Source organism: Opisthocomus hoazin, chromosome 1 (assembly GCF_030867145.1).
Source record: "Opisthocomus hoazin isolate bOpiHoa1 chromosome 1, bOpiHoa1.hap1, whole genome shotgun sequence".
NCBI lineage: Eukaryota > Metazoa > Chordata > Aves > Opisthocomiformes > Opisthocomidae > Opisthocomus > Opisthocomus hoazin.
The window spans coordinates 19,462,531-19,486,757 of NC_134414.1; the positions used below are offsets into that span (position 1 = coordinate 19,462,531).

Here is a 24,227-nt window from a genome sequence, read left to right on the forward strand (position 1 = left end):
CCTGAACGCAGTCCAAGAAAGATCTCGTTGCTCCATACTATGGGGACCAAAACTGTACAGAGTATTTCAGAAAAGATGGAACTACTGCCTCATTGGTCCTATGCCTAGTACACCCAGAAACTCCCTTCTCCCCTCGTTGCTAACCAGTGAGATGCCATTAAACAGCAAATGTTTTTGTTATTAATCTCTATATGAGTGACCTCTTTGCTCTTTTTGGGCTGTTGCATTTCACTGAAAAACAATTCTCCGGTGCTCAAGGTCACGCGGTTCTCCTCTCCGAAATTCTGATTTTCCCATTCATGAGCAATGCACTTCAGCTCTGTGTGTGCTGTAAAAGTCATTAAAATGCTATTCTGACAGGCTGTGCTCTGGTCCCTAAAAAAGACCAAAAATAAAACGGATCATAAGACCAACCCTTTAGAAACTGGCATTAGCGAGCTCTCCCTGGCTGGATACTCCTTTTTCATTACAGCACACTGTCTCCCCTTTGACTGCCTCACGGCTCTTTTATTAATTGCCGTCTCCTCCAGCGCAAGTGATTGTTTCCTGCATGGCACCAGGTGAGATGCTCCTTTGAAGTCCAATTAGATTTCCTACACAGCATTTCCTTCCTCTCCAGACTATCCTGCAGGCAGGCACGAGCTCCTTTGATAAAGAGATGTGGAGTTTTTTTCCATTTTCCTGTGTCTTTAACCACCTTCTCTGCTGACAAGTGCCCCGTAAGCTTTCTAGGTCAGACTAATGAGCGTGCAGTTGCCCTGGCCACTCTCCTGCCATCGATGTTATAGACTGCCACTGCATTTGCCATCTCCATGTGAGCCCTGGCTTACCCTATCGCTCTCCAGGGATGTAAGTCAGGTTCATTAAGCTACTACTGTGGCTGCTATTGTACAGAAAGGGAGATTTGCTTTCAGCAGCGACTCTTCATGCCTTATGCTCCGCGGTGCCCACCTCTTGGCAGTGACAGTGGAGGGTGCTGAAGGCAATCGGGTTCCTTGTTCATCTTGGTTCAGTGTCTAAGCACACCCAGGCCACGGTGCCAGCCCATTTTGCAGAGCTTGCTGGTCCCCCTGTGATGCCCCATGCTGGCTCTGCCAGGGCACTGCAGAGCAGACATCAAGAGAGGTCCTGGTCAATGCGATGCTGCACATGAAAACAGTGTCGGGGAGCTGCCAGGTGGAAAAGAATTTGGGAAGAGTGACCCCAGGAGCCAAAAACTCGCTCCCAGGTCAGAGTCCAGTGAGAGGACTTTGTGATCTTCTGCCATGCTGACTGACAGGATTTTGGAAGCAACCTCCTTGGTAATAGGCAAATCTGCCCCGAGCAACACTGAAAAAGCTGACGATTCACTTGGCAAACAGTGTCCAAGGTGGGCAAAAAAGTCTTTCAGAGGTAACAGAAGACAGTGACAGCTGCTTATTTCAGGTCCTCCTTCTTGGTGTGACTCATACCAAATGGGAATGTACTGAGAGGCCCCAGTAACAGGGGTAGAAGGAAAAATATTAATGGAAGAAAACATCCCAGGACCTAAATATTAATAATCTGTCTTCTTTCTGCTTGGGTTTCTACTTTATTTTACATAGATTTAAGTACACTCTGTAACCAGTGGAAAATAATCATTAACAAATACAGCCTAATTTCACTTAATATTCCAAGTTTTCCATTGTTCCGCTAGGAGGATCTGCTGAGTGCTCTGATATGCACACTCACATTTTCAGATGCGATTGGGAGAAACATGGGAGGAATAATTATAACAATGAAAAGCTGTAATGGAACTAAGCAAATCTAATTCCAAAGCTGAGGACACAATGTAAAAAGGTACTGGTAAGGGACATTAGCTGTCCTAGCAGCAGTCCCAGCTTATTGATTTTTTGTGAAGGATCCATTTGTTTTTGAGCTCTCTCCCAAAGGATGCCATTTAATTCTGCAGTAAGCATGCAGCAGGAGTATGTGTTCTGTTTCACAGATAATGCAAAGCAAAACAATTTGTTCACCCTCCTGCTTTGACTGGAAGGCATTGCGTTTTCTAGGACAACAAAAAAGGGCTGCTATACAAACTTTCTAAGATGATAACAATAATCATAAATACAGCAAGAATACACAATCTCTGAAGAACAGTTTCTCTTAGCTTTTCCAGGTTTTTGATGATATCAAAGCAGTTATTTACTTTAAACAGCACAGGATACTGCTTATTGGGAATTTCTTCCAACTTGAGTTTCATCAAGCAGCTAGAGTAAGGAAAATAAAAGTATTCAGACTGGACTTCCAGTCCCAGATCTATTCCTAAAAAATGCCATTGCTGTTAAAGCTAAATACAAGTACCATAGGAATAGTCATGATTCTCATTTCTGTTCTGCATTATTCTTACAAACATCAATTATAAGCAACACTATTAATGAAGACTAAATAAATACAGCTTACATTTGCCACATTTTTATAAACAATCTGACTAAACTATATTATCAGTTTTGGAATCACCAGTCTCAGAAATCCTTCTAAACACCAAACTGAGATCATGATCTCAGGATCCAGAAGGTGTGTACTGGGTCAGAATTAGCGTGTGACACATTTTCTTTAAATTCGGGATAAATACAAGCATAACCAAATAGACTAAGGATGGCTGTAGAATTACAACAGGCTACTTATTTTTCAAGCACTGAAAATCAAGAGGAACTTTTTTTTCAGTTTTATACTAATGACCTGGAAAATATCACAGAAGTTGCAGCTGGAAAAAAAAAAGAAATTGGAAAAAGAAAAAAAGAAGTTGTAAACACCATTCAATACAAAGAAATGTGCTGGGACTATCAGAGGTCAGAAGCAGAGGCAGGAAAGAAAAATAAGTTTTCATTTAGAAGAATGTAAATGGAGAAAAAGGTACAAGCCATAAACTCTATTTGATGGCGCACATGGACTCAGAAAGGAATGCGTGCCAAGAACCTGGGCTGAGCAAAGAAGAAGACCATGAATCTAATCTGCAGTGTGACACTGTGGCATGGCACACAGGGTGACTTATGGCTACACACACAGAGATCTCCCCCAAGTAGCGGGGAGATGCTCTGCCCACAGCAAGGGGATACCACACCACCACAAATCACCACAAATCACCAAGGGGATGCCACACCAGCACAGGTCGCTGCCACCCAGGGGACCACGGGCAGACGTGGGGCTTCTCCTCACTGGTGGGGGTGCGTGAACATCTGCATGTCCTCATCACCTTTCCACGGGTGCAGGACAGGGTCATGCTCAGAAGAAAGTGAGGTCTGTGAGTGCAAGTGGCTTCTCTGGAAACCAAGGAGAGGTATTCTCCAGACAACAGACACAGCCAGGTAGTTTTAACCTACCCAGGTATGATATTAGTATCAATAAAAATTGCAGGAGGTGGTTTCATACCCCATCTATGAAGACACCAAGGTGGCACCCAACCCATGCTATCCTGGCCTCACAGCACTGGCCTGAGCAGGTCAGGCTTTTAGGCTGTCCACCTCCATCCGCAATGCACACTTATAGGGAGAAAACGATGGGAGAACGCTCTTGCACCCTCCGGCAGAAAGACTTTGCTCTGTGCTTCAAAAACGCTGAGTCTTTCCTGAACACCAGACAGCATTTTTAATGTACCAAACCTACAGTCTGTTGAGCTTTTACCGCTGGTTTTAACAGAGCCCTCCTGGCCAACCTGTCCATCTTTGTTCAGGATGACAAGTCCTCCTGGACAGCCACTGCACCATGGGAAGATCAGCAGCCGGGCAAGCCTCCAGATTTCAGCTGCTGGCATTACAAGTGTTTTCTCTGCTTTTAATCTATTTCTTAATGCACCTGGGAAATGTCCCTGAACCAGCACTGAGCTAGCAACGCCAGCGCACAAAGCTGCTGCTAAGGTGGGAAAGCAGAGTGTTTACTTTCACATATTTGTGGTAGAGATAAATTACGCATAAAGGGAGCAGAGTGTCCTATTTTCTGATGCCTTATATTATCTGCCCTGATTGGTCTTTTTCGCCCTCCCCTCCCGCAGAGCTTAATAATACTAGTTTCTGTGTATAAACTCCTGTGCATGCAGAGAAGGGGTGGAAGGCCTGAATATGACCGATATATCCAGGCTCTCTGCTAACCACGTGTGTAAGACAACCACAGAAGACCTTGTGTTCATCACACCTGCCTAGAGGACAGGTGGCTCAGAGCTAATATGGGTGTGTACTACAACGCACATTTTGAAATGAGGATCTCATTTCCAGTCAGGTGCAAAAGTTTCACCTTATCTGTAAAAACAGCAATTGCTTTCTGCTCAGTTTAGGTACCCCCACCTACACAGCATTCCCAATTCCTGTTCACTTCCAGCGAAAGCAAAGTTTTCAGTGGCCTATTTCTACCACTTGCAGCCTCTTCAGCATGCAACACAAACTATACAGAGCAGTCAGACTGCCTGCCCTCATAGTGTCCAGGTTCTTCCCAGCATTTTTTTGTTTCAAGTTTATTGGCCAGACCTTGGTGTGAGATAATTTTTTGTGGTCCAAAGGTGGTTGTTTTACCCTGTCTTACAGCAGTTGAAAAACTAGCCTCGTTCTTTCTAGGCCATTTTCCCAAGTTTAAGGGTTTGTTTGTTCTTTAATTTATTTTTTTTTCTCAGAGATGAGATTCTCTTTTAAAATTACACATAAGTCTGCAAACATTGAACCCCAGGGCTTACAGATGTCATTAACTGTCACTCACAGTGCTGTCAAGCAGTGACGAGAAAATGAAAGAAAAGACCAACCTCTCTTTGAGCTACATCTATATTGGTAAATAAATTTAGGTAGAAATTGATCAGACATGGTATGACTCACGTCCTAGGACATAACTATTACCCTGAAAAACAGAGTGGCCTCAGCTAACTGTATACTGGAAACAGCCCCAGGCCCATGCTGGCCCTAAACCAGCCGTGCTAAAAATCTGAGAGTACCAACAACCTTCTGCCTACGCTTTGGCTCACATTCAGCCTGTTTAATAGTCTTTGCTGACAATTTGAGATACACAGACTTCTTTATTAGAGGGTCTGATCCTGCAAGAGCTTGTATTTATGCTTCATTATAGGACTGATGGTAGGACAACAACGGTGCTTAGAATCAAGAACACGCAACGAGACAACATGGTACCCATTTCTACAGTCTGAGGGAAACTTTCATTACAGAGTATTTTTTACTACACATCACCTAAGAAATACATCAGGACACAAATGTTGATTAAAAGGCAGCATTTTTAAAGCTGCCAAGATCATTAGTATTACTAAAAAAAAAAGGCTTCTGCAGCTTAAGAAAAGAAGAGGACCTGGAAAACAAGTTTTGTCTGCCACAAAACATCAATTTGTACAATTAAAATATTTCCCCAAAGAAAAACTACTAAGATGAAAAAATACTCTGTTGTCAACAGTCACAGAAAAATTGGATGTTATTTAAAAATTAAATGAAAATGAAAAAAAACCCTGTTGTCAAGGGTCACAGAAAAACTGGATGCTATTTGATTCTGCTGAAAATGATCTGACACCAAGATACACAAATTCCACAGATGTAGAATTATTTTTAGCTTCCAGTGCTCCTGATGAGTGGCAAAATCTGACCCTGTATAGTTACAGGCTCAGATGTTCTCTAATTAAGCACTGACTGGTCATCAAATTGACAATCGAGGAAAACAGAACTGCATTTTTCTTGGTATTACAAGAGATAGGAAATGTGATAGATCCTTTTTTCGGCATGGTATGTACATTCAAAATCAGTTCAGCATGGAGAGCAACGTGTGGGTTGAAAAATGAGAGGGGGTTGTAAGCAAAGGATTATGGTAACAACCCAGGCACTGGGTTTGAAGAGGTGTTCAGTTCAGTAGCTCAAAGCTCAGCACCAGGCAGGGGCTTATTTTATGCAACAGTGTAATTCAGCCAAAAATTTTCTAGTAAGATTTATCCTATCAAGTCTAAAGTGACACCAACCTTGCAACTAATAAAAGATGTGTGTGTGAATATGCATGTGTAAGGGAAAACCAGGAACACTCTGTCACATATCTGTCATCTATGTTATTATGAAGACATGCATGGGCTTTATCAAATGCTCAGAGCAAAACAGAAGGTTGTAAATTCAATAAAGACATATGCATAGAAAATACAAATCAGATTTCTACAGCACCGTGGCTGTCTTTGGAAATGTGGCGTATAGCATGAAGGTCACTGAAGGTAGAAGCAATGTGCTGAGCAAAGAACAGCGCCAGCTGCAAGCACACCAGCTTCTCCAGCACGGAGGAAGGACCTTCTTTGATGACCTGTGCCTGGAACTGCTGAGTCAGAAAAGGACTAAGGATTGTTAATAGGAAGTGTAGAGATCCCAGGAGCTCCAGTTATGATGCAGCCTGAGAAGGAGGGGAGGGATGAGAATAGCCACCTGCCTTCTCCCACTCACCAAACCAGTTGCAAGTGGCTCAGTGTGGTCTGAAGATGATTTTTGCTGTTTCATCTTCCTGCTTTGGAATCTGGGATTGCTGTTCTCCATTTTGTAATCACACAATTTCTTAAACTAGAGAGGACCTCAGGTAAGTCTGGCAGGCACAGAACAAGCAAGCATCCAAATAAAACAGTTTAGCAGACAAACACCTTTGTTCATCTGTCTCGGTTTGGCCGTGCAGCCCATCCCGCTGGCACAGTGTCCCAGACTGCAAGCAGGAACAACACAGTGTGTCTCTGTAGCGTCTTACAGAAGTTAATCTTGTGTCATTTTACAAAGGCTCGTTGTGCCTGTCTTTGAGGTGGGAAGACCTGAGGCTGTGAGAAGGTGTCAGGGCAAGCAGTGGTGGAGCCTGGCCCGGAGCCGTGGCTGAGGCCAGCACCCTGCCCGAGGCCATGATGCTGTGCTTAAATCTGCAGGCAATGCAACAGCAGCCATCTTCACTGAGGACATGGGAAAATCACAAATGCTATCACGACCCAGCAAGGGGAAAGTTCGCCCTGGAAATATGCAGCCTAATGTGCTCCTAAATCACATGCTGAGCAGAAGGAGAAACCTTAGTTTCCTAACTTGGGAGGTCAAAGATGGACTAAGCTGATGGAGGGAAACACATTAAAAGACACATTCCCGGTTAGGACAGCCAGGCTGGCCACTGTCATATAGACCTGCCTAAGCAGGGTACCATGGCAGGTGACATTCCACCCGTAACACAGCCCTGGTGATGCTTAGATCACCAGATTCAGCTCCCTTCACTACCACAGAGACATTGTAAAAAGCCTGGAAAAATCTGGGGGAGTTTTGAAAAGAACATCAAAAACTCCGAGGGCACTGAATTTCTGGAAAAGATTAAAAGCTAAATACGGACTTCATTTCTTGACTAAGCAATAAGCAAAGAAGTATGAGAGTACTCTGCAAATATCTGAAGGAGATAGACATCCACAACAAAGAGAACCGACTTCTTTATCATAAATTAGGAAGGAATATACTTTCAGGCAATGGTACAGCACAAAAAAAAAAGAAAACTAAAACTGATTATCAAAGAAAAAATGTCCTTCTAAAAGTGATTTATTAGTCTATGGTTTAACCTCCCATAAATTATGCTCCTATGTTTGTTATATTTAAAAATTATACTAGGTGAATAACCAATGAATTTACAATACAGAAAATTCTTATCCTTAGAGAAACATGAACCTCACATCTTTAAATCATCAGATTTTAGGTTTGGCTGCATTATACATTACTGAACTAAAAAAAGCCTACAACCCCCCTAAATTTAGACTCAGAAATCTTAAAACAATCAGTATCATTTAATCCAGGACTGTAAGTATTTTCCAGCAGTTACAGCTGTTGCAACAAATGAGGCAAAGATTTATTCTGTAAGCAATTAAACCCGCATTATACATAATGTGTTGTTTTCCCCGGTTTGCCAAGAATGACAAAACCACATTGAACAGTGTTAAGGTTGAAAGAGCCCCTGCAACCCAAACTTAGGCTCGAACAATATAAAAGCAGGATTGTGCTGCCAGGCTCTGTAAGGTAACATTGATACATAGTTGAATAAATAGCACTGGTGGAATATAAAACATGAAGTTGAACCTAGGAGCCCACCTCTCCACAAGACTGTGAAGACATGCAATTCTTGTTTTGATTTGGAAGACAGCTTGCAACCAAGACCTGCTGTGATGGGTTTTCACAAGTTCCTCAGTGCAGGTTGGAGGTCTAGCATGTTTCATTTCACCAGTCACTTCCTCTGGAAGTCTGTCAGAAGAAAACACTGACAGCAGACTGACTTTCTATTCTTCTCCAACACACTTGGCACACATTAAAGTTAAGCTGCACCTTCAGTTTTTGTAGAAAATCTAGAGAAGAGGCTGCTAAGCAGGAACAGAACCTGGGAAGAAGTGACCATTTCCTCTTCCCTTGTGGCCACAGTGGTAGGAGGGACCAACCTTGTCACACTGAAGCACCAGGAGTTAATTAACACCTATTTGCAGCATTGTAATACAACATTAGTAGCTAATTAACCTTTTTATGAATCAAACATGGCCTCTCCATTCTTCCTACAAATCTGTCACCTGTAACTAAATTTCTATAAAATACCCTCCAGAGTTACCAAGCCAAGATAAAAGGTAACTAAGTTCTTCATATATTACCATCATTTCACATGCTAACATTCTTCAGATCTTGCTAAAGTGGAATTAAAAAACAGAATATGGATTTACAGAGACAGCATTATGTTCTCAAGTCAACAATCTAAAGTAGTCCCACTTTTCAACTAAACAGCTACTGTGATGGACAGGTTAATGAGGGCTGGTAGAAAAATTTGGCAGTGTAAACTCATCTCATGTTCATACACACTGATGTATGTTGGATGGAGCTCTGAGCAACGTGGTCTAGTGGAAGATGTCTCTGCTCATGGCAGGGGGGTGGAACCAGATGATCTTTAAGGTCCCTTCCAACCCAAACCATTCTATGATTCTATGATTCTATCTCTCTTTCTGGTGCCCTCCTAATGGTCAACTCTAAGCAGACAAATTAGCTACAAGGTCTTTCTGTGACTTCTAACAGGAGCTACATTAAGACTGCTATTGTTCTGTCCCTACTGCAGTGTCAAAATACCATGTCCAAGCTATTGACATTTTCTGTTTGGTCACACAGACATGGGAAGCAAAGTCAGGGAACAGCATGCCCTTTGCCCTCTCCCAGGTTATGCTCATTATGGCACAGAAAATGTACCCTTTCATTTCATGCGTTACGTTTTTTGGTGCTGGATCCATCCTAACTTACTGCTGCCTATACACGTTTAAGGTTAATTAAGAATATTGCTTTATGGATACCCTGAAAAAGGTGTCCAACATACACGGTAAGTAGCATTACTGATTTTAATACTGGCCAGCTCTAAAAAGAGCCTGAAATAATAAATCTTTTTTAAAACTAATTGATTTGCCCAGAGTAGTTTTAATAGAAAGATACCTTGAACATCCTCCATCCATTTTTTAACCACCACTCGTCCACAAGACTTCCAGACTGTTAAGAAGCATTGATTTATCTCTCTAATTATCAATGGTTACTTCAGATTTTTCAAGCAGGTTTGGGGATGGGTTTCATTTCCTGCTTGTCCAATAGTACAGTTTTGCTGCTGACCGGTAATTAATGAGCTCTGGCTCACTGAAAGTCTACTTGTAGTGTACTCCGTATTTTTCTTTAACAGAGCTTGCTTGACCCTAACTGACATGTAAAGAACAAGGGAAAGATTAGCTTTCATATAGATTTTATTTTATATATACAGCTATGATAGGACTAGAAACTGGTTATGAACTGGGAAGCATCATCGGCATGCAAGCTGAAGGGACAGACAACACACCATGAACCTTCACACACCCCCTCACTTAGCCAAGTACAGTGGCAAGATCATGGCCACTTGCTATGAGACTGGGGTAATCTCATTCAACTAAAAAAAACAAAGTCACTATTCTGCCAGTATTAGACACTTCCCAAAAACTGCAACATTCCTGTGGCCCTTCTTGGCTATTCTTACATGCCATGTAGTTGTTTGATCTCATTTCTGATATGGTTGTGTGCTTATTGGAATTTGTATCTTCCAATTGGCTTCTGCTGTATTTTGCAAGAAGTAATGCTGATACTGAATAAGTCTTTTGAGCTTCTACAAAGAATAAACTATGATTTTTTTTGTCTAACATGGGTAACCCTCTTGTACTGCACATGATGGTCTTTTTCTGTTTTTGTCTTTGTGTCTCTAGCTTATGTTGGAAAAGTAGGGATTTCCTCTGGGTCACTGACTTCCTCAGGAATTCTTAAAACAGGTAAGCACTGCCAGCAGGAAATTCAGTCCTTCAAAATCTAAAGCTGTCTTAAATCAACAGTACCTCTAAGTCTTGTTAGAGTCAACTATTTGGGACAGGATACTGGATTTGAAAATAAAACGCTTGTGTCTGTATAGTCCTTTGAAGATGTGAAGTGCTACATTTTCTTGTGTTCTTGGCCACTGCCACCAGCTCAGTGAATTTTCAAACAGTGCATAACGCGCTACTGGATTAAAGATGTAGCATTTTCAACAGGAATTGGACATCAACAGGCTTGCTGTTATGTTAACACAGATCGATGACAATGCCCTGCAAAGAAGCCACACTTTAACTGAGCTGTTAACAAATCAGGGACCGAGGAGAGCAAGCGGCCAGTTCTCCACCATGCTGTTCAAGCAACAAAACTGCCAGGCACACAGGCTTGCAGCTGGGAAAACACAGACACTAAGGTCTATTTTCCTCCCTGATTAAAACAATTATTTTACCAGTTGAAGTCTGACAGCTTCCAGGAGCTTCTGTGTGTTTACTGGATCCCACTGCTTCTGGTTTTGCTGTCTTCCTTGCCAGAAGGTCTGTATTTCCCTGGCCATAATTCAATTCCTCACCCACGTTCCCAATTGACGCTTTTCACTTTTGAAACATCCCCAAACCCAGCCCCACTATTCCTCAAGTTCACAGGCAGAGGTTTTGCCAAAAAAGGCTGATGTAGTGAAAAGGACGTACTTTTGCCCTGCTTTCCACCTCATCCACACCTGCCCTCCCTCCTCTCCTAGACCCAGTCTTTCTTATTTCAGGTCCTCTGCCTGTTTAAAATCTCGAACTCATTTACCTCCTTTCTTCCCTAACCATGCCGCCACATCTCCTCTGGTTTACACAAATTCCTCCTTCACTTCACTCTCTTGTTAAAAATGTTTCCTTAATTGCCATTCACCTTCTTCAGTCCAACTGAAAGTGCTTTCATGTTACTGTAATAAGGGACACGCCGACATCTTCCTGGTAAAGAGGGGAGGCTTCTTCTTCCTCATCTTTCATGATGTGTTTGCTAAGTTTGATACTGTCAGTTACACCCTCTCTGTCCTTCAGCTTTTTCAGTTTTCCTCTCAGCTTTCAAGAATCTTTGCTTGTTTGGGGCTTCTTCTGCCTTTCTGACCATTGTGTTATGCCTTGCCTCTCTCTCTATGGACTTGCTTTTTCCACTGTGTGTGCTTGTCTTACCCACAATTACCTTCATTTCTGAACTTGGACTATACTTATGTCTCCTGTCTTGTCTTTTGCTGCTGCTGCTCTTTCACTGTCATTCCTGGATGATCCTGTATCAGTCCTTGCCTCTAGTGCTTGGAGCATCCTCAGATGCCAAGCTGGTAGGTGATTCCTCTTCTCCCTGAAACCTACTTTTGTTCACCGCTCTCTTATCAGTGTCATCTCTGACTTACAAATAGCTTTAGAAATCAGGACACAAGACAGGGAGACTCCTAATGAAATTTAAAATTCAGAGAGTCACATAGTAGAAGGATTGGGACCAATCTTCATGTCTGAGACAACAAGAGTAAACATGGAAGGGGCATCAGACCTTCAGAAGAAACCTGCCTAGGACTATGTTAGACCACAGGCTAGAGAAATCTGGGAGAAGGTACAGTCTGGGACAACTGACTGCGAAGTGTTGGGCCAGGTCAGGTCACAGCTCTGGCTGCAGCCCCCAGGCTCCCTCTGACTCACATGCTGCATTCAGCTGGTGGGTCTCGGGCTTAAAAATCTGCAGGGTTTTCCACCTGAGCAGACATGGCGGGGGTTTTGGAAGATGTGATAGGATGTTGGAGGGAGAAATAGCTCTTCGTTAGATGTAAATGCTGAATGAATCTTTTGACTAGGAACTTCGGCTGCCCCTGGAGCAGCAAATGCTGCCTGTGAAACTGCTCATCCAGACATGCCTTCTCAAACCAAGTATGCTGTTTCATTATTGCTGAGCTATGTGACTCCCACTTTTGATTCTTTTATATCCTTCACTATCTTTCGTTCTGCTCTGAGTGTCGGGAGAACTGGAATGTCCCTGCCTACCATACTGCTTAGCTTGTCTACCACACCACCTTCCTTTTTTCATCAAACCCTGCTGAAGGACAGGTTAGGTCCTGTGAGGTGAATTAGGCAGAAGATTGAAGCTTGCTGGATTCTCAGGAACCTTCATTAAATGGAAAGCATTACTCCTTCCCATACGAAATTACTCTGAGATGCTCCATGCACTGAGGCACAATATCTCTTTTTAACAGGCTCTCATTGTATGTTGCTTTTTAAAACACTGTAACACCTTCCAAAGTAAAAATAAATAAATAAATAACATTGTGCATAGATAATCTCTTAAGTCCTCTGCTTACATAAAGTTGGGGAAGGATAATGTTAAAGATTTTGAGCAAGTTTTATCTAATTAGAAAGGGCTTAATTACTTCTGTCCTGAAAGATGGGCCTCTGGCTGATAATTTTATGAGGCTGGTGCGCCTTGAGCAAAACCACAGAAAATAGTTTTCTGCCAGAACTTAAGAAAACAGAAGTTTCATCACATAGATTGTTATGAGTTTTGCATATGGGTTGCATTAATAAAAAAATCTTTGCTGTCTAGCATAGACAGGCAATCAAAACTGAAATCAGAGAAAGAGTAGCAGAAGAGCAACTGATAAGGTTTTCACTTGTAAGTTCTTGCTTCTTTATTGCGAGATCTATTTCACGTCCAACCACTTTATTGACCAAGACATTGCTCCCCACCCCATTCCTCTCCTTTTGTACTCCCAGCAATTTACTGGGAATCCGTCTGTGGATTATCTAAAAGCAGGGAAAGTATTCATGCACCATTATCACTCCTGTTGTCACATGAAATACATTATATGGGTTTTAAGGCAGACTATTTTGTCTTGGAGAAATAAATAAAATGTCTGTTCTGTGAAAGAAGTGACAAGCTAAAACAGAAGCAGAGCAGCAAAGACTCATACAGCTTCTGGGCTGCATCCAGCTCGGAGGCCAGTGATAAAGAATGGATCATCCTTTATGATCTTTATGAATCTGTATTCACAGTGCTGGCTGAATCTTTCTGTGATTATGCTAACTCTTATGAGGGAGTTTATTTATTATTTAAAAAACTGCAGCCTGGTGCTCCACTATTTGTGCAAACAAATCTGGTAAAATACAGGCAGCCAATCACTTAATTCAGAGTGACTGTGAGTACAAGTGTCAGAATCAGGTTCTTCTTCTGCCCATTTTCATTTTCTGACTGTGCTTTGAATTTTTGGTGCTTTCTTGAGAGCTTAACAGGCAAGTAGCAAAGAGTTTAAGGTTAGTATCTGAACTAACTTTGACTGGCCAATATTTTTCGAATGGGAAAGTAATTAAAGTTTACTAGACACAATGTGGTGTCTTACCCCACTTTGTGACCAGTGCTCTTGTTTTGATCATATGAGAGGTGACCTATAGCCAGGGTGTTTAGCAGAAACCTACTTTACTGTAAATTCCACATGATGGAACAAACCCCAAAGCTACCCTCTGCCTCCATTAATTTCTTTATGGTTCCTTCATTCAAAAAATGTCAGTTCAAACAAGCAAAAATCACTCATGATCTAACACACTGATACACATTTTGACACAGAAGTTTATCCTGGGACAAATGCACTTATGTTCTCCTGCTTAGCACCACATGTCCACCACTGTTGGTTTACAATTCCCAAATAAGTAAAGATTGGTCTTAATGCCATGTGATGTTTCCTAGTAATGGATTATGTTATATATTATAAAGAAAAGTAAAAGCACACATATATGTATATACATATAAAAAGAGCTATATGTTAATATATATTTTTTAACCTTACAAATTTGTGTGTATACATGTTTGTACATACACACGTTCGTACATATAAATATATATACACATACATATATGTTCCCAGCTTTTTTCTAGCCCTTGTTTCCAATAACAGTTTTAGTCAAAGCTCCAAAATATGGATTTCATTTAGAATTAATGAAATAATTAGCAATGCAATAATGATTTACTGTTATAAACATATAATAAATACTTGCCTTTCACAATAAACTTAAAATAATATTTTTAATTAGCAAATGGAATCCAAATTTTTCCAGTTGTCTCATTAAAGTGAAATTAGATGCAGGGTTGGGAATTTCAATTCAAAACATTCACCTTTATTGTTGGAACACATTCCTGAACGAGTTCCTAGACTATTTTAGTAAATGTCCATGCTAATGTACTTGTAAAACATGGGGTCCAGTATTGTTAACATTCCCTTCCAGGATCAGGACATTGGAAGAATTTCACTTCAGAGGAAAAAGGGGATTGTATAAAATTACTCCAATCAAGCAAAGATTATATCCATGTGTAACAGTGCAACCTAATTTACATTCCTACATCTCAAAGTAATTGATGCAGTATTTTTAGTAATTATTGAATACTTGTTTGCTACATGCAAGATCCCTTAGTTGAGGCAGCTGCACTGTAAGCAGTGGTGGAATGAAATTTCACATTTGTGGCACTGATGTGGAATATTCATATCACCTACTTTAAGGCGTGCAACCCAGGGGCCTTTCTCATGACAGTGCCTACCTCCCCTCTAGAAACTGTGTAAGTAACCTCAGATTACTTATCTTCCGCTGTGTCACATATTTGTACAGTGTTTCTTGTGAAACATTATGTCTTTAGAGTAAGAAATCATATAACGCGTGAGAAAAAAACACTGGAATACCTCAGTGCCTTTTATACCACAAATTAATGATTCTAAGGTAACTCAATCAAGACAAGCAAAAAAAAAAAAAAGGGGGAAAAATATTAATTTGAGAAATAAGCACTTTAAGTGATAATGACAGGGAAGAAATTCAAACAAATTTGCAGCTAAGTGAGGCTCATGCCTAATAACTGTCCAGGGCTTCCTCCAGACCATTTCTGCTCTAGGTCCGTGAAGCATGAAGGAAAAGACAATTTTTAAAGAGGTTCGAGGGAGACATTTCTCTATGTAGATACCCAGGCTAAGCCAACAAACCGCACAGCTACAACCAGGTGCTTTGAATGTCAAGTGTCCGTGGACACCAGCCACCAGCTGTGCGTATTTACCTACTTCTGCACCATCACAGACAGCACAGAGTGACTTTTTCCAGCCACTTTAGGATACTTATGACTCTTATACAACTTAGGCTAAGCAGTGCGGCACACTCAACTCATAAGCTCCTGGAGCCAGGTCCACCCTGGAGCTCCCACCCCAGGGAGTCCTACGGCTTCATGGGGAAACAGGGGATCAGGAACAAGCAACAGGTAGCAGCGCACTGGATCTGCCCCTTCCCTCCAAACCCACCCTCATTGCCCTCCATCCAGCCTTCCTAGTCCATCAGAAACACAGAGGGAAGGGCAGAGGCAGAGAATGTGGGGAGAGGAGGAGAAAGAAGGTGGAGGGAACCAGCCTTGGCAAATAAAAGTTGCTAAATGTTGTGTTTAGATGGTCAGGCTTTATTTCTCACGTTTGGTCCCTTCTCTTCCATTGGGACAGTTCATTACTCCAATGCATCCGTATGGCTTTCAACCTTGTCCTGTTAAAGATCATCTTTGTATTTTTTTCAGTCTAATTTTCCAGAGTCACTTTTAACCCTAATCCCTCCGTTCTCCGTGACCCAGAGCCTTCATCTTACATGGGCTGCTTACTTTGCATGCCTTGTTTTACAAGGGCAAACATCCTTTTCATGGATACAAGTCCAATTTATGTCTTCTCTAGGGAAAGAAACCCTTTTTGTTTCTCTGAATGGTACTGAAATGTGAAGTTAATGTAAAAACACAAGTACATTAATATAACAAAGTATGTTTCTGCTAAGCTCTGCAGTGCCTCATTTGTGCCTCATGCAGAGTGCTGAACTAAGTCAAAACATGATCTGCACCAAATGAAGTGAACTTAACTGACTTCCTTGAAGATTCATAAATGACAAGGCCAGAGAGCAAGGCTGTGGGGCTGTTTGGCTGCATACATAACGGGGAGAAATTCATCCAGCCATTCTGGCACCACGCTCAGGAGATGCAGCTGATCAATAAACTCAGCTGAACTCTCCAAATTGCTTGCTTCAGTTTTCTCTGGAAAATTATCAGTCAGAGTCTGGTACACAACTAAACAACTGCCATGCAGAACCAAACTCCAAATATAAGATAATACAAAGGAGCTAAAGATTTGCACTTATCATGTGCATCATTTTCCAATAAAGCCCCCAGAAGTAGCCTTGTCTTGGAGAAGGTTACAATGGAAAGAAAACAAGCAATGAAAATGTCTTTCATTTCAGCTGATACAAAATACCGTATGTTTTTACTTGCTTCATTAATGCTCCCTGGTTTACCGCCTAGAAATGCACAATGAGTTCAACCTTCAGGGGTCAGCAGTGCTCAGCATATCTATGAACTGAGCTCTAAGCAACTGTGGGCACTATCGAATAAGGGCTGATTCTGTTGAATATTAATCCCACAGTTTTGGGCTGGACGGTTTGGAATCTGAAGACCAGCTAAGTACATATCATCCCCCATCCCGCAAATGCCACTAATCACCTGTACAGTTATCTTCTCAGAAATAAAATAGAATTTCATTCAGAGGGTTCACTTGGAGAGTGTTCTTCTGAATAGATTTGCTAAACTGTAAAATTCTCTGTTTACTCATAGTTTTGAAATTAGATAAATACTGTAGCCTTTTTTGAGCTTTCTAGCGCAAAGTCTCCTGTGTTTTGAGCAATAACATTCATTTTTGGAAAGCCTAATATATCAACTAGCTGTACGTGGTCTGGAATAAAGCTTGTTAAATGCAGCAGAGTTTTTGTGGCTGCACTGAAATATGAGCAGTGTAAAGAGAGGCTGCTTCACTGCCTCATTTTTATGCCCAGTGGTCTTTCATAGACTGTTCTGCCTAAATTTTAGTTTTAGAAGATTACCTTCAAATTAGAGTAGATTAGAGCTCAGGATTTACTCACAGTGCAATGCCTTACTCCAGTAGAAGCCTATCAATTTAAATGTAAGGGAGCACAGTCTTTCTAGCTCTAGAGTTGTCTTGACAATGTGCTGTTCACGGACTCTTTTTAGCATACACAGGCATACATGCATGCATAGCCGAGAGGTTGAAACGAAATGACTCAAACAGCAGATCTCTCCTGTTACAGCATTAACATTACTGCTATTTCAGACTTTCTTCTTCTTGTTAAATAACAGTGGATTGAATAAAAAAGCAATAAGAGGTGTGATGGATATGAAAATATAATGATAACAGTATAATAAATTAATGTTTACCATTTCCTGAGTGTTTGCAAAATCTGCCTCTTTTGTACTACACTGCACCAAAAGCATTATAATATTAATCAGCACAATACAAAGGAATACATATTTGTATCAAAATATACTTAGAGCAGTGAGCATTCCTGCTCCCTAAAGACAAAACTAAAGTAAAAAAAAAGAGGCGGTTTTCATCTCATTGAAACAGTACGTGATACACTGCTAATGCCACCACATATAAAAAGAGGTATGTTTATACACGGTTAAAAATACAGCCTGAGCCTTAGCACATTGTCTTGCATGTAGAATTTTACTGCATGTAAAATAAACTACTCTGCATCTAACTCAGAATCACAGCCATAACCCCTCAAGGTATTTTTATTTGACCTCAAACGAACATCAAAAAAGGAGTTCATAGAGAAGCCATTTCTTTGCTATTTCTGCAGCATCTGTCAAGGCACTGGCAGTGCAGCCTCAGTGCAGAAAGCGTTAGTGCTTCTGAAACATATTATTAGTGTAAATCTTGGCCTGGAGTTGACTTTATTTTATATTTAAAGATAGGATGTCAAAAATACTTTGATCTGTATTAATGTAGTTGCTGGAATGAAAATACTTTCAGTCAATTAGTGTTTTGATCCAATGCAGTTAGCTACACCATCCAGTCCTCAAGTACTGAGGCTCTAAACACTACAATCTGTCTCTCACCCGTGACACAGCTAGGTGACTTACCACAAGCGAGTAACAAATCTTGAATCCAGGTTTAGCCACAAAGTAGTCATCAGATTTGAAGGTTATCTTTATCTGATTTGTTCTTGATGTTATTCTTGGAGGTACTTCCTTGTGTCCACACCACCGTCCTCGTATAACCGTGCTGGTCTCTGACACATCCTCCACTTCCACAAAGTCATACCTGGGAACCAGTTTGAAGGATTAGCTTTTGTTAACTCTGGTTACAGCAGATGGTTGCAAAAAAACAGGAGCACAGCTGAAGACACAAAGACAACTGTCCGCCATTCTCCATAGTCCATCAGACTAAAGATTACAAATGGTGGACATGCTCATGTAGCACAAAATACACTCAGCTGCAAGCTGCTGCCTGGGTGCTCAAAAGGCTGATTTTTGTGGTCCTGGAACATGACAGACAGTATTTTCTACCATGTTAAAACAGCAATAAGAGGCACTTGTATGTGCTCAGTACACAGTAAGCATATGCATTGCATTTCATGTGGTGGATAAATAATTTAGAGACCTGATAAAATATTATTTAAGGCGGGCTGCCCAAGCTGAACAGCTGCAAGCACTTCTGCACTTTCTGGTGGCCCCTAAACCGGCCCCAGCAGCAGCCACCTGCTGTGCCTGCTGGCGGGCTGGGGCCGGGCTGCAAGGGGAGATGCTGGTGGGACGCCGGGCCTTCTTTTTAGATGGCATGGTGCTCCTGCTAGGTGGTTTGGAAAGGCTCATTGCAAGCTTTCAAGCAGAAAGTGGCAGGCTGGCACTCTTCATACCACGGTGTGGGTCCTGGCACCGGGGGAAGAGCAACAGCACGTCTTGCCCTGTGCAAGGTCACGCCTTGGGCAGGCACCCGCACCACAGTCGTAGTGCCCTGAGCCTAAGGAGGGCTCTGCCAAGAGCAGCAGACACTAAACCCCAGGGACGAGAGAACACAGTGCAGCGCTCACTGCCACAGCCTGCGCGCGCGCTCGCTTGGGTCACTCACTGAGTTCATTTCTTCAGCTGGGAAATAAGGCAGGCAGAGAATAAAGTCCTGGTCTCACTAAGTCTATGAGAAAAACAGTCCCTCGATATCTGAATATCTGGTACCAGAACTAGGTGAAGGAGAGGTGATGACAAGAAGGGCAGGTTGAGTGCAGGCAACGAGACATGGGGGCAGCTGCCATCCTCATAGTACGGTTAAGCCTTCAAACTTCAGAGATCTTTACCAGGAAACGTTTTCATTATCAAAGCGTGTGCTCCCTCAGAAGAGGGACTTTAAGACTGTTAACCGATTCTTACTAGCAATGTGCTGCTCCCCACGCCTGGGTCTGCAGGCCAAGCGCCCGCCTCCCTGCCCAGTTGTGGGAGCTGAATAGCTCTGTAAATAACAGACCTGCTTTTCTTTTTCTGCTGAGAGCCCATGTGAAAAAAACACAAGTACTGTGTGGCTTGAGAATCACTGCTGCTTTTATATTCACCAACCCCAAATTGCACAGAACAGAAAATAACAGATTCGCCACAACCAAATCACTTAAATCTGACCAAACTCTGCTGAAACATACATTTTTTGTAACATGACAAAGTTTAGTTCCAGGCAGAGTTAAACTTGTCTTGGGCTCTCTCCACCATCCTCAGCTCCCAGTCCCTCACGGTGATGGACATGGTACCTGGGCAGAGCATCCAACACTGCTCCCCGGGCAGCACGACAGGCAGCGAATGCCTATCGTAACACAAGGGGTTGCAGAGTTTTCAGCATAAGATATCCTTGCAGGCTTTGGTGAAAATTGTCATCACTGGCCTCCCCACTTTGTGAGGCCAGGAGCCAGACTAACTGCTAGTAAAAATGGGACAGACCCTTGGGCTTTCAAGGATTTTTTCTGCTTTCAACAGCCCAGGCTTTGCTGCAATGTTCGTGGCAGTAAGTGCAATCTCAGTTGTTTCTGTGCATGCAAGGAGCCTTAGAGGCTAGGTAATCTAACTGCTTTTCAGAATCATCTCTTATCAAGTGCCTTTGGAAATGCTAACAGTACTTCTAGAAAATTCTTGAAAACTTTGACTATTTCCCCTCCTTCTGAAACAGCTCTGCTAAAGCACACCTTTTCACTCTTCAGCCTGAGTGAATTTCAATCAGTTTAGTCTTAATAGTATGCAAATTACAATAACTAGCATTAATGAAAAATTGAAAGAAAACACTAGGAAGTTTCTGGCAAAAAAAGCATAAGGTCAAAAGCAAGTAGAAAAGGAAGGTAAGGTGCAGAGGTCCTGAATTACTTGCCCAATATGCACAGCATTCAAGCACATGCTCAGCTCTTAGCATTCATTTCAATTAAAACACTCCTGGCTGTCTCTCTCAAGCAGCACTGCAGGGATCGTCAGGGACTGAAGCTGCAGAAAGGAACTAGTTTTGAAAAAGATATTGAGCATTAGCAAAAAATCTAACTACGCACACAGTACTTAACAGGCTTAAAGCTACCATGAGCTGTCTGCCTTGAGAAACTCCCCACTCTGGAAGTAATACTGCGCAAATAAAGGTCTTCCAGGAATGCCAGGGAAAGCTTTATTGCAGAAAAGAATGTGATATTTCTACAGCTTCTATAGACAATATGGATGATGGAAGGTCTTTGCTTCTCTCTGCATCCTAAATTGGCTGCTCTGCCAAAAGCATGCAGACTATCTTCCAAGACGGTCCCCAAACCCATAATACCAGTAACAGCTTGACTTCCCCTCACTGTGCCACCACCTTTAATGGCTCTTGACAGAAAATACTTCATCTTTTTTTCCACAGTAAATTAGCTCTCTGTTTCAAAGTTGCAATGCTTTAAGGTCAGCCACAGTTTATCCACTATGTAAATATTAACAGGCTGCTTCTGTATGCATTAGACTTTCAATCTGGGAAAGCGTTTGCAGTGCTAGGAGGAACTGTTGTTACTGACTCTGCTGCTGATCTTGGACCAGCAGTACCAGAGTAGAGCAGCAGCTGCCAAGACCATCAAGGTACAGGGAAGGAGGGCCAGTTTCGAGCTGCATTCTTTCATTACAAAATGGAAAGCAAATATGCAGAAATGGTTCTCTCTATTGGCAATGTAAAAAATTAATGAAGCAAAACAACAAAAGAAACCCACCCTGTAAAACCTCCGCAGAGGTACCAAACCCTATAAATGCAAATTAATTTACAAAGAAGATAAGATAAGCAGAGGCTGGGTGTGCAGAAATCCTAACAACCCAGTTCTGTGCATAGATAAGGCCTAAGTAACAACAGGATCAGGCAGAGAGCTAGATGCTGAGACTTCAGCGTTTTATGTAAGTAGCATCACAGCAATCTGCCTTTCGGAGCACATGGGAATCACAGAATCACAGCATGTTCGGGGTTGGAAGGGACCTCTGTGGGTCATCTAGTCCAACCCCCCTGCCGAAGCAGGGTCACCCACAGCAGGCTGCACAGGACCTTGTCCAGGCGGGTTTTTTAATATCTCCAGAGAAGGAAACTAGCTCCCTGGGCAGCCTGTTCCAGTGCTCCGTCACCCTCAGAGTGAAGAAGTTCTTCCTCATGTTCAGATGGAACTTCCTCTGCTTCAGTTTGTGCCTGCTGTCCCTTGTCCTGTCGCTGGGCACCACTGAAAAGAGCTTGGCCACATCCTCCTGACACCCACCCTTAAGATATTTGTAGGCATTTATAAGATCTCCACTCAGCCTTCTCTTCTTCAGGCTAAACAAGCCCAGCTCCCTCAGCCTTTCCTCATAGGAGAGATGCTCCAGTCCCTTGAATTCTGAGCCTGCTCTCTCCCACAGAACAGATAGTTGAATAAAAGTAATAAACAAAAAACTCCATGGATTTATACTGTTTTAGTGAATGTTGGCAGGATTCACCTCTGTGCTCTGCTAATGTAAAACAGTTTATCCACCCGCGTTAATCAGCCAGATCAACTGAGCTTATGATCAACTTTTGCTTAAAAGCAGAAACCAAAGCAACCAGGATATAGTAGAGTATACTTTATCAGAATACAGAGTACACTCATGTTTGTGGACCTATATTTAAAGGTTTTAAAGGAAACTGTACCTGTGAGGAGTAACAATAAAGACAAACAAAGAATTCGAAGAATGTAGTTATATTTTTCAATGCATTTTTATCTGTCCCTCACACCCCGATATAAACATATACCTACTCACTCACACCTCCCAGAGCCTTCCACCTACTGAAAAAGATGGTTTTTGCCTGACTGAAACATGACAGAGGTGATAGAGGACAAAATCCTGTTAAAGTAGTACCTGGATTGTTAGGTAGCTGGATTTGGGGGTACAAGTGCCTTGTGCTTAAAATACTATAGAAGGACTAAAACCTGCCAAAACTGCTTCAAGCCTAGGACAGCTCAGTTTATAAATAAACTCAAAAGATCAGCTTGAATTGGAAGAGACCCTTGGAGGTTTGTCCTCCTAGCAAGGCCATCCTAGACCTGGTCAGAGCTACTGAGGTTTTGGTTTGCAGTCTCATGACAGTGGACACATCCCTAAGCTCGAAAGCAGTCTTAAGGAGCCCTTCGCAAACTTCCACTTGTCACTCACCTGCAGATATCATTTTCAGGCTCCTCCAGCCCAAACTGATTATCAAAAGCCAGCTGGATCCTGGTGTTCTCTGGGGAGTGGAGCCGCCACGTCAGCAGGAGGTTCCTGGGGTAACTGCTGGGGAAGCGAGGACTGTGGATGCAGCCATTCCCTGCCACGCTGATGGTCTCTTCTTTTCGGTACAAGTCTGTGAGGTGATTGCTCTCTGTTAGTAGTCACAACTTGTAGAAATTAGTATGTTGTTCCAGTTACAGGAAGGCAAAAAAACACAACAGTTTATAACACAGCACAAATTATTTGCATTTAAAGTCTATAAAAAATTGGGTCTAGGAGCATTTTTTATTAAATAAGAAGTACAGTGTATTTTCTCTTTATTCAACCTTCTATAAACAATAAGAACAACAGTACTCAACTATATAGACTCTTTATTTTACAAATATATCATTACTTCTACATTTATATAGATCCTATAATTTCTTTCTCACCATCTTAGTTTTAAAACAGAATTTAAACTTTAATAAACGCTGCAAGACTGAGAAAAATGAAGTGAGACAGAGTGAAGTAAAAAGGTAAACAGCTCTGCTTCTGAAATTTGGTGCTCCAGAGAGATGCCCTCTGAACAAAAGCAGCAATACAAGGCTGCAGGAAAGTGCACTTTAATTTTGTTTGTTGTGCTTAAGTATTTCCTCCCAGAAGCACGCGTTAGGTCACATTTTGATTTTGTTTATATGGTGTGAATCATTTGCTGTCAATGGATCATTAACAAAAATAGCTACTCCATGCTCATACTGATGTACTACTGGCTGGGCAGACGAAGGGAGAGCCGTGGATGTTGTCTACCTTGACTTCAGCAAGGCTTTCGACACAGTCTCCCATGATATCCTCCTAGGGAAGCTGAGGAAGTGTGGGCTGGATGAGTGGTCGGTGAAATGGATAGAGAACTGGCTGAATGGCAGAACTCAGAGGGTTGTCATCAGCGGCGCTGAGTCTAGTTGGAGGCCGGTAACAAGTGGTGTCCCCCAGGGGTCGGTACTGTGCCCAGTCTTGTTTAACTTCTTCATCAACGACCTGGATGAAGAGTTAGAATGTACCCTCAGCAAGTTTGCTGATGACACCAAACTGGGAGGTGTGGTAGACACACCAGAAGGCTGTGCTGCCATTCAGCGTGACCTGGACAGGCTGGAAAGCTGGGCAGAGAGGAACCTGATGAGGTTCAACAAAGCCAAATGCAGGGTCCTGCACCTGGGGAGGAACAACCTCATGCACCAGTACAGGCTTGGGGTGGACCTGCTGGAGAGCAGCTCTGTGGAGAGGGACCTGGGTGTCCTGGTGGATGACAGGTTAACCATGAGCCAGCAGTGTGCCCTGGCTGCCAAGAAAGCCAATGGGATCCTGGGG

At 42.3% G+C, this 24,227-nt stretch overlaps 1 protein-coding gene across 2 annotated transcripts in view; it reads right to left on the bottom strand.

Moving 5' to 3' along the window:
• The window catches only part of PDGFD (platelet derived growth factor D), a 151,478-nt gene that overhangs the window by 42,196 nt on the left and 85,055 nt on the right, over positions 1–24,227 (bottom strand). Inside the window, exons 2-3 of one of the 2 annotated variants that reach the window (XM_075418024.1) lie at positions 22,830–23,016; positions 18,285–18,465 (exon numbers count right to left, since the gene is read on the bottom strand). In XM_075418024.1, the coding sequence (XP_075274139.1) occupies positions 18,285–18,465; positions 22,830–23,016 (368 nt within the window). Of the gene's footprint in view, positions 1–18,284; positions 18,466–22,829; positions 23,035–24,227 lie in introns of both variants that reach the window. The other variant, XM_009938499.2, reaches the window with a different exon arrangement.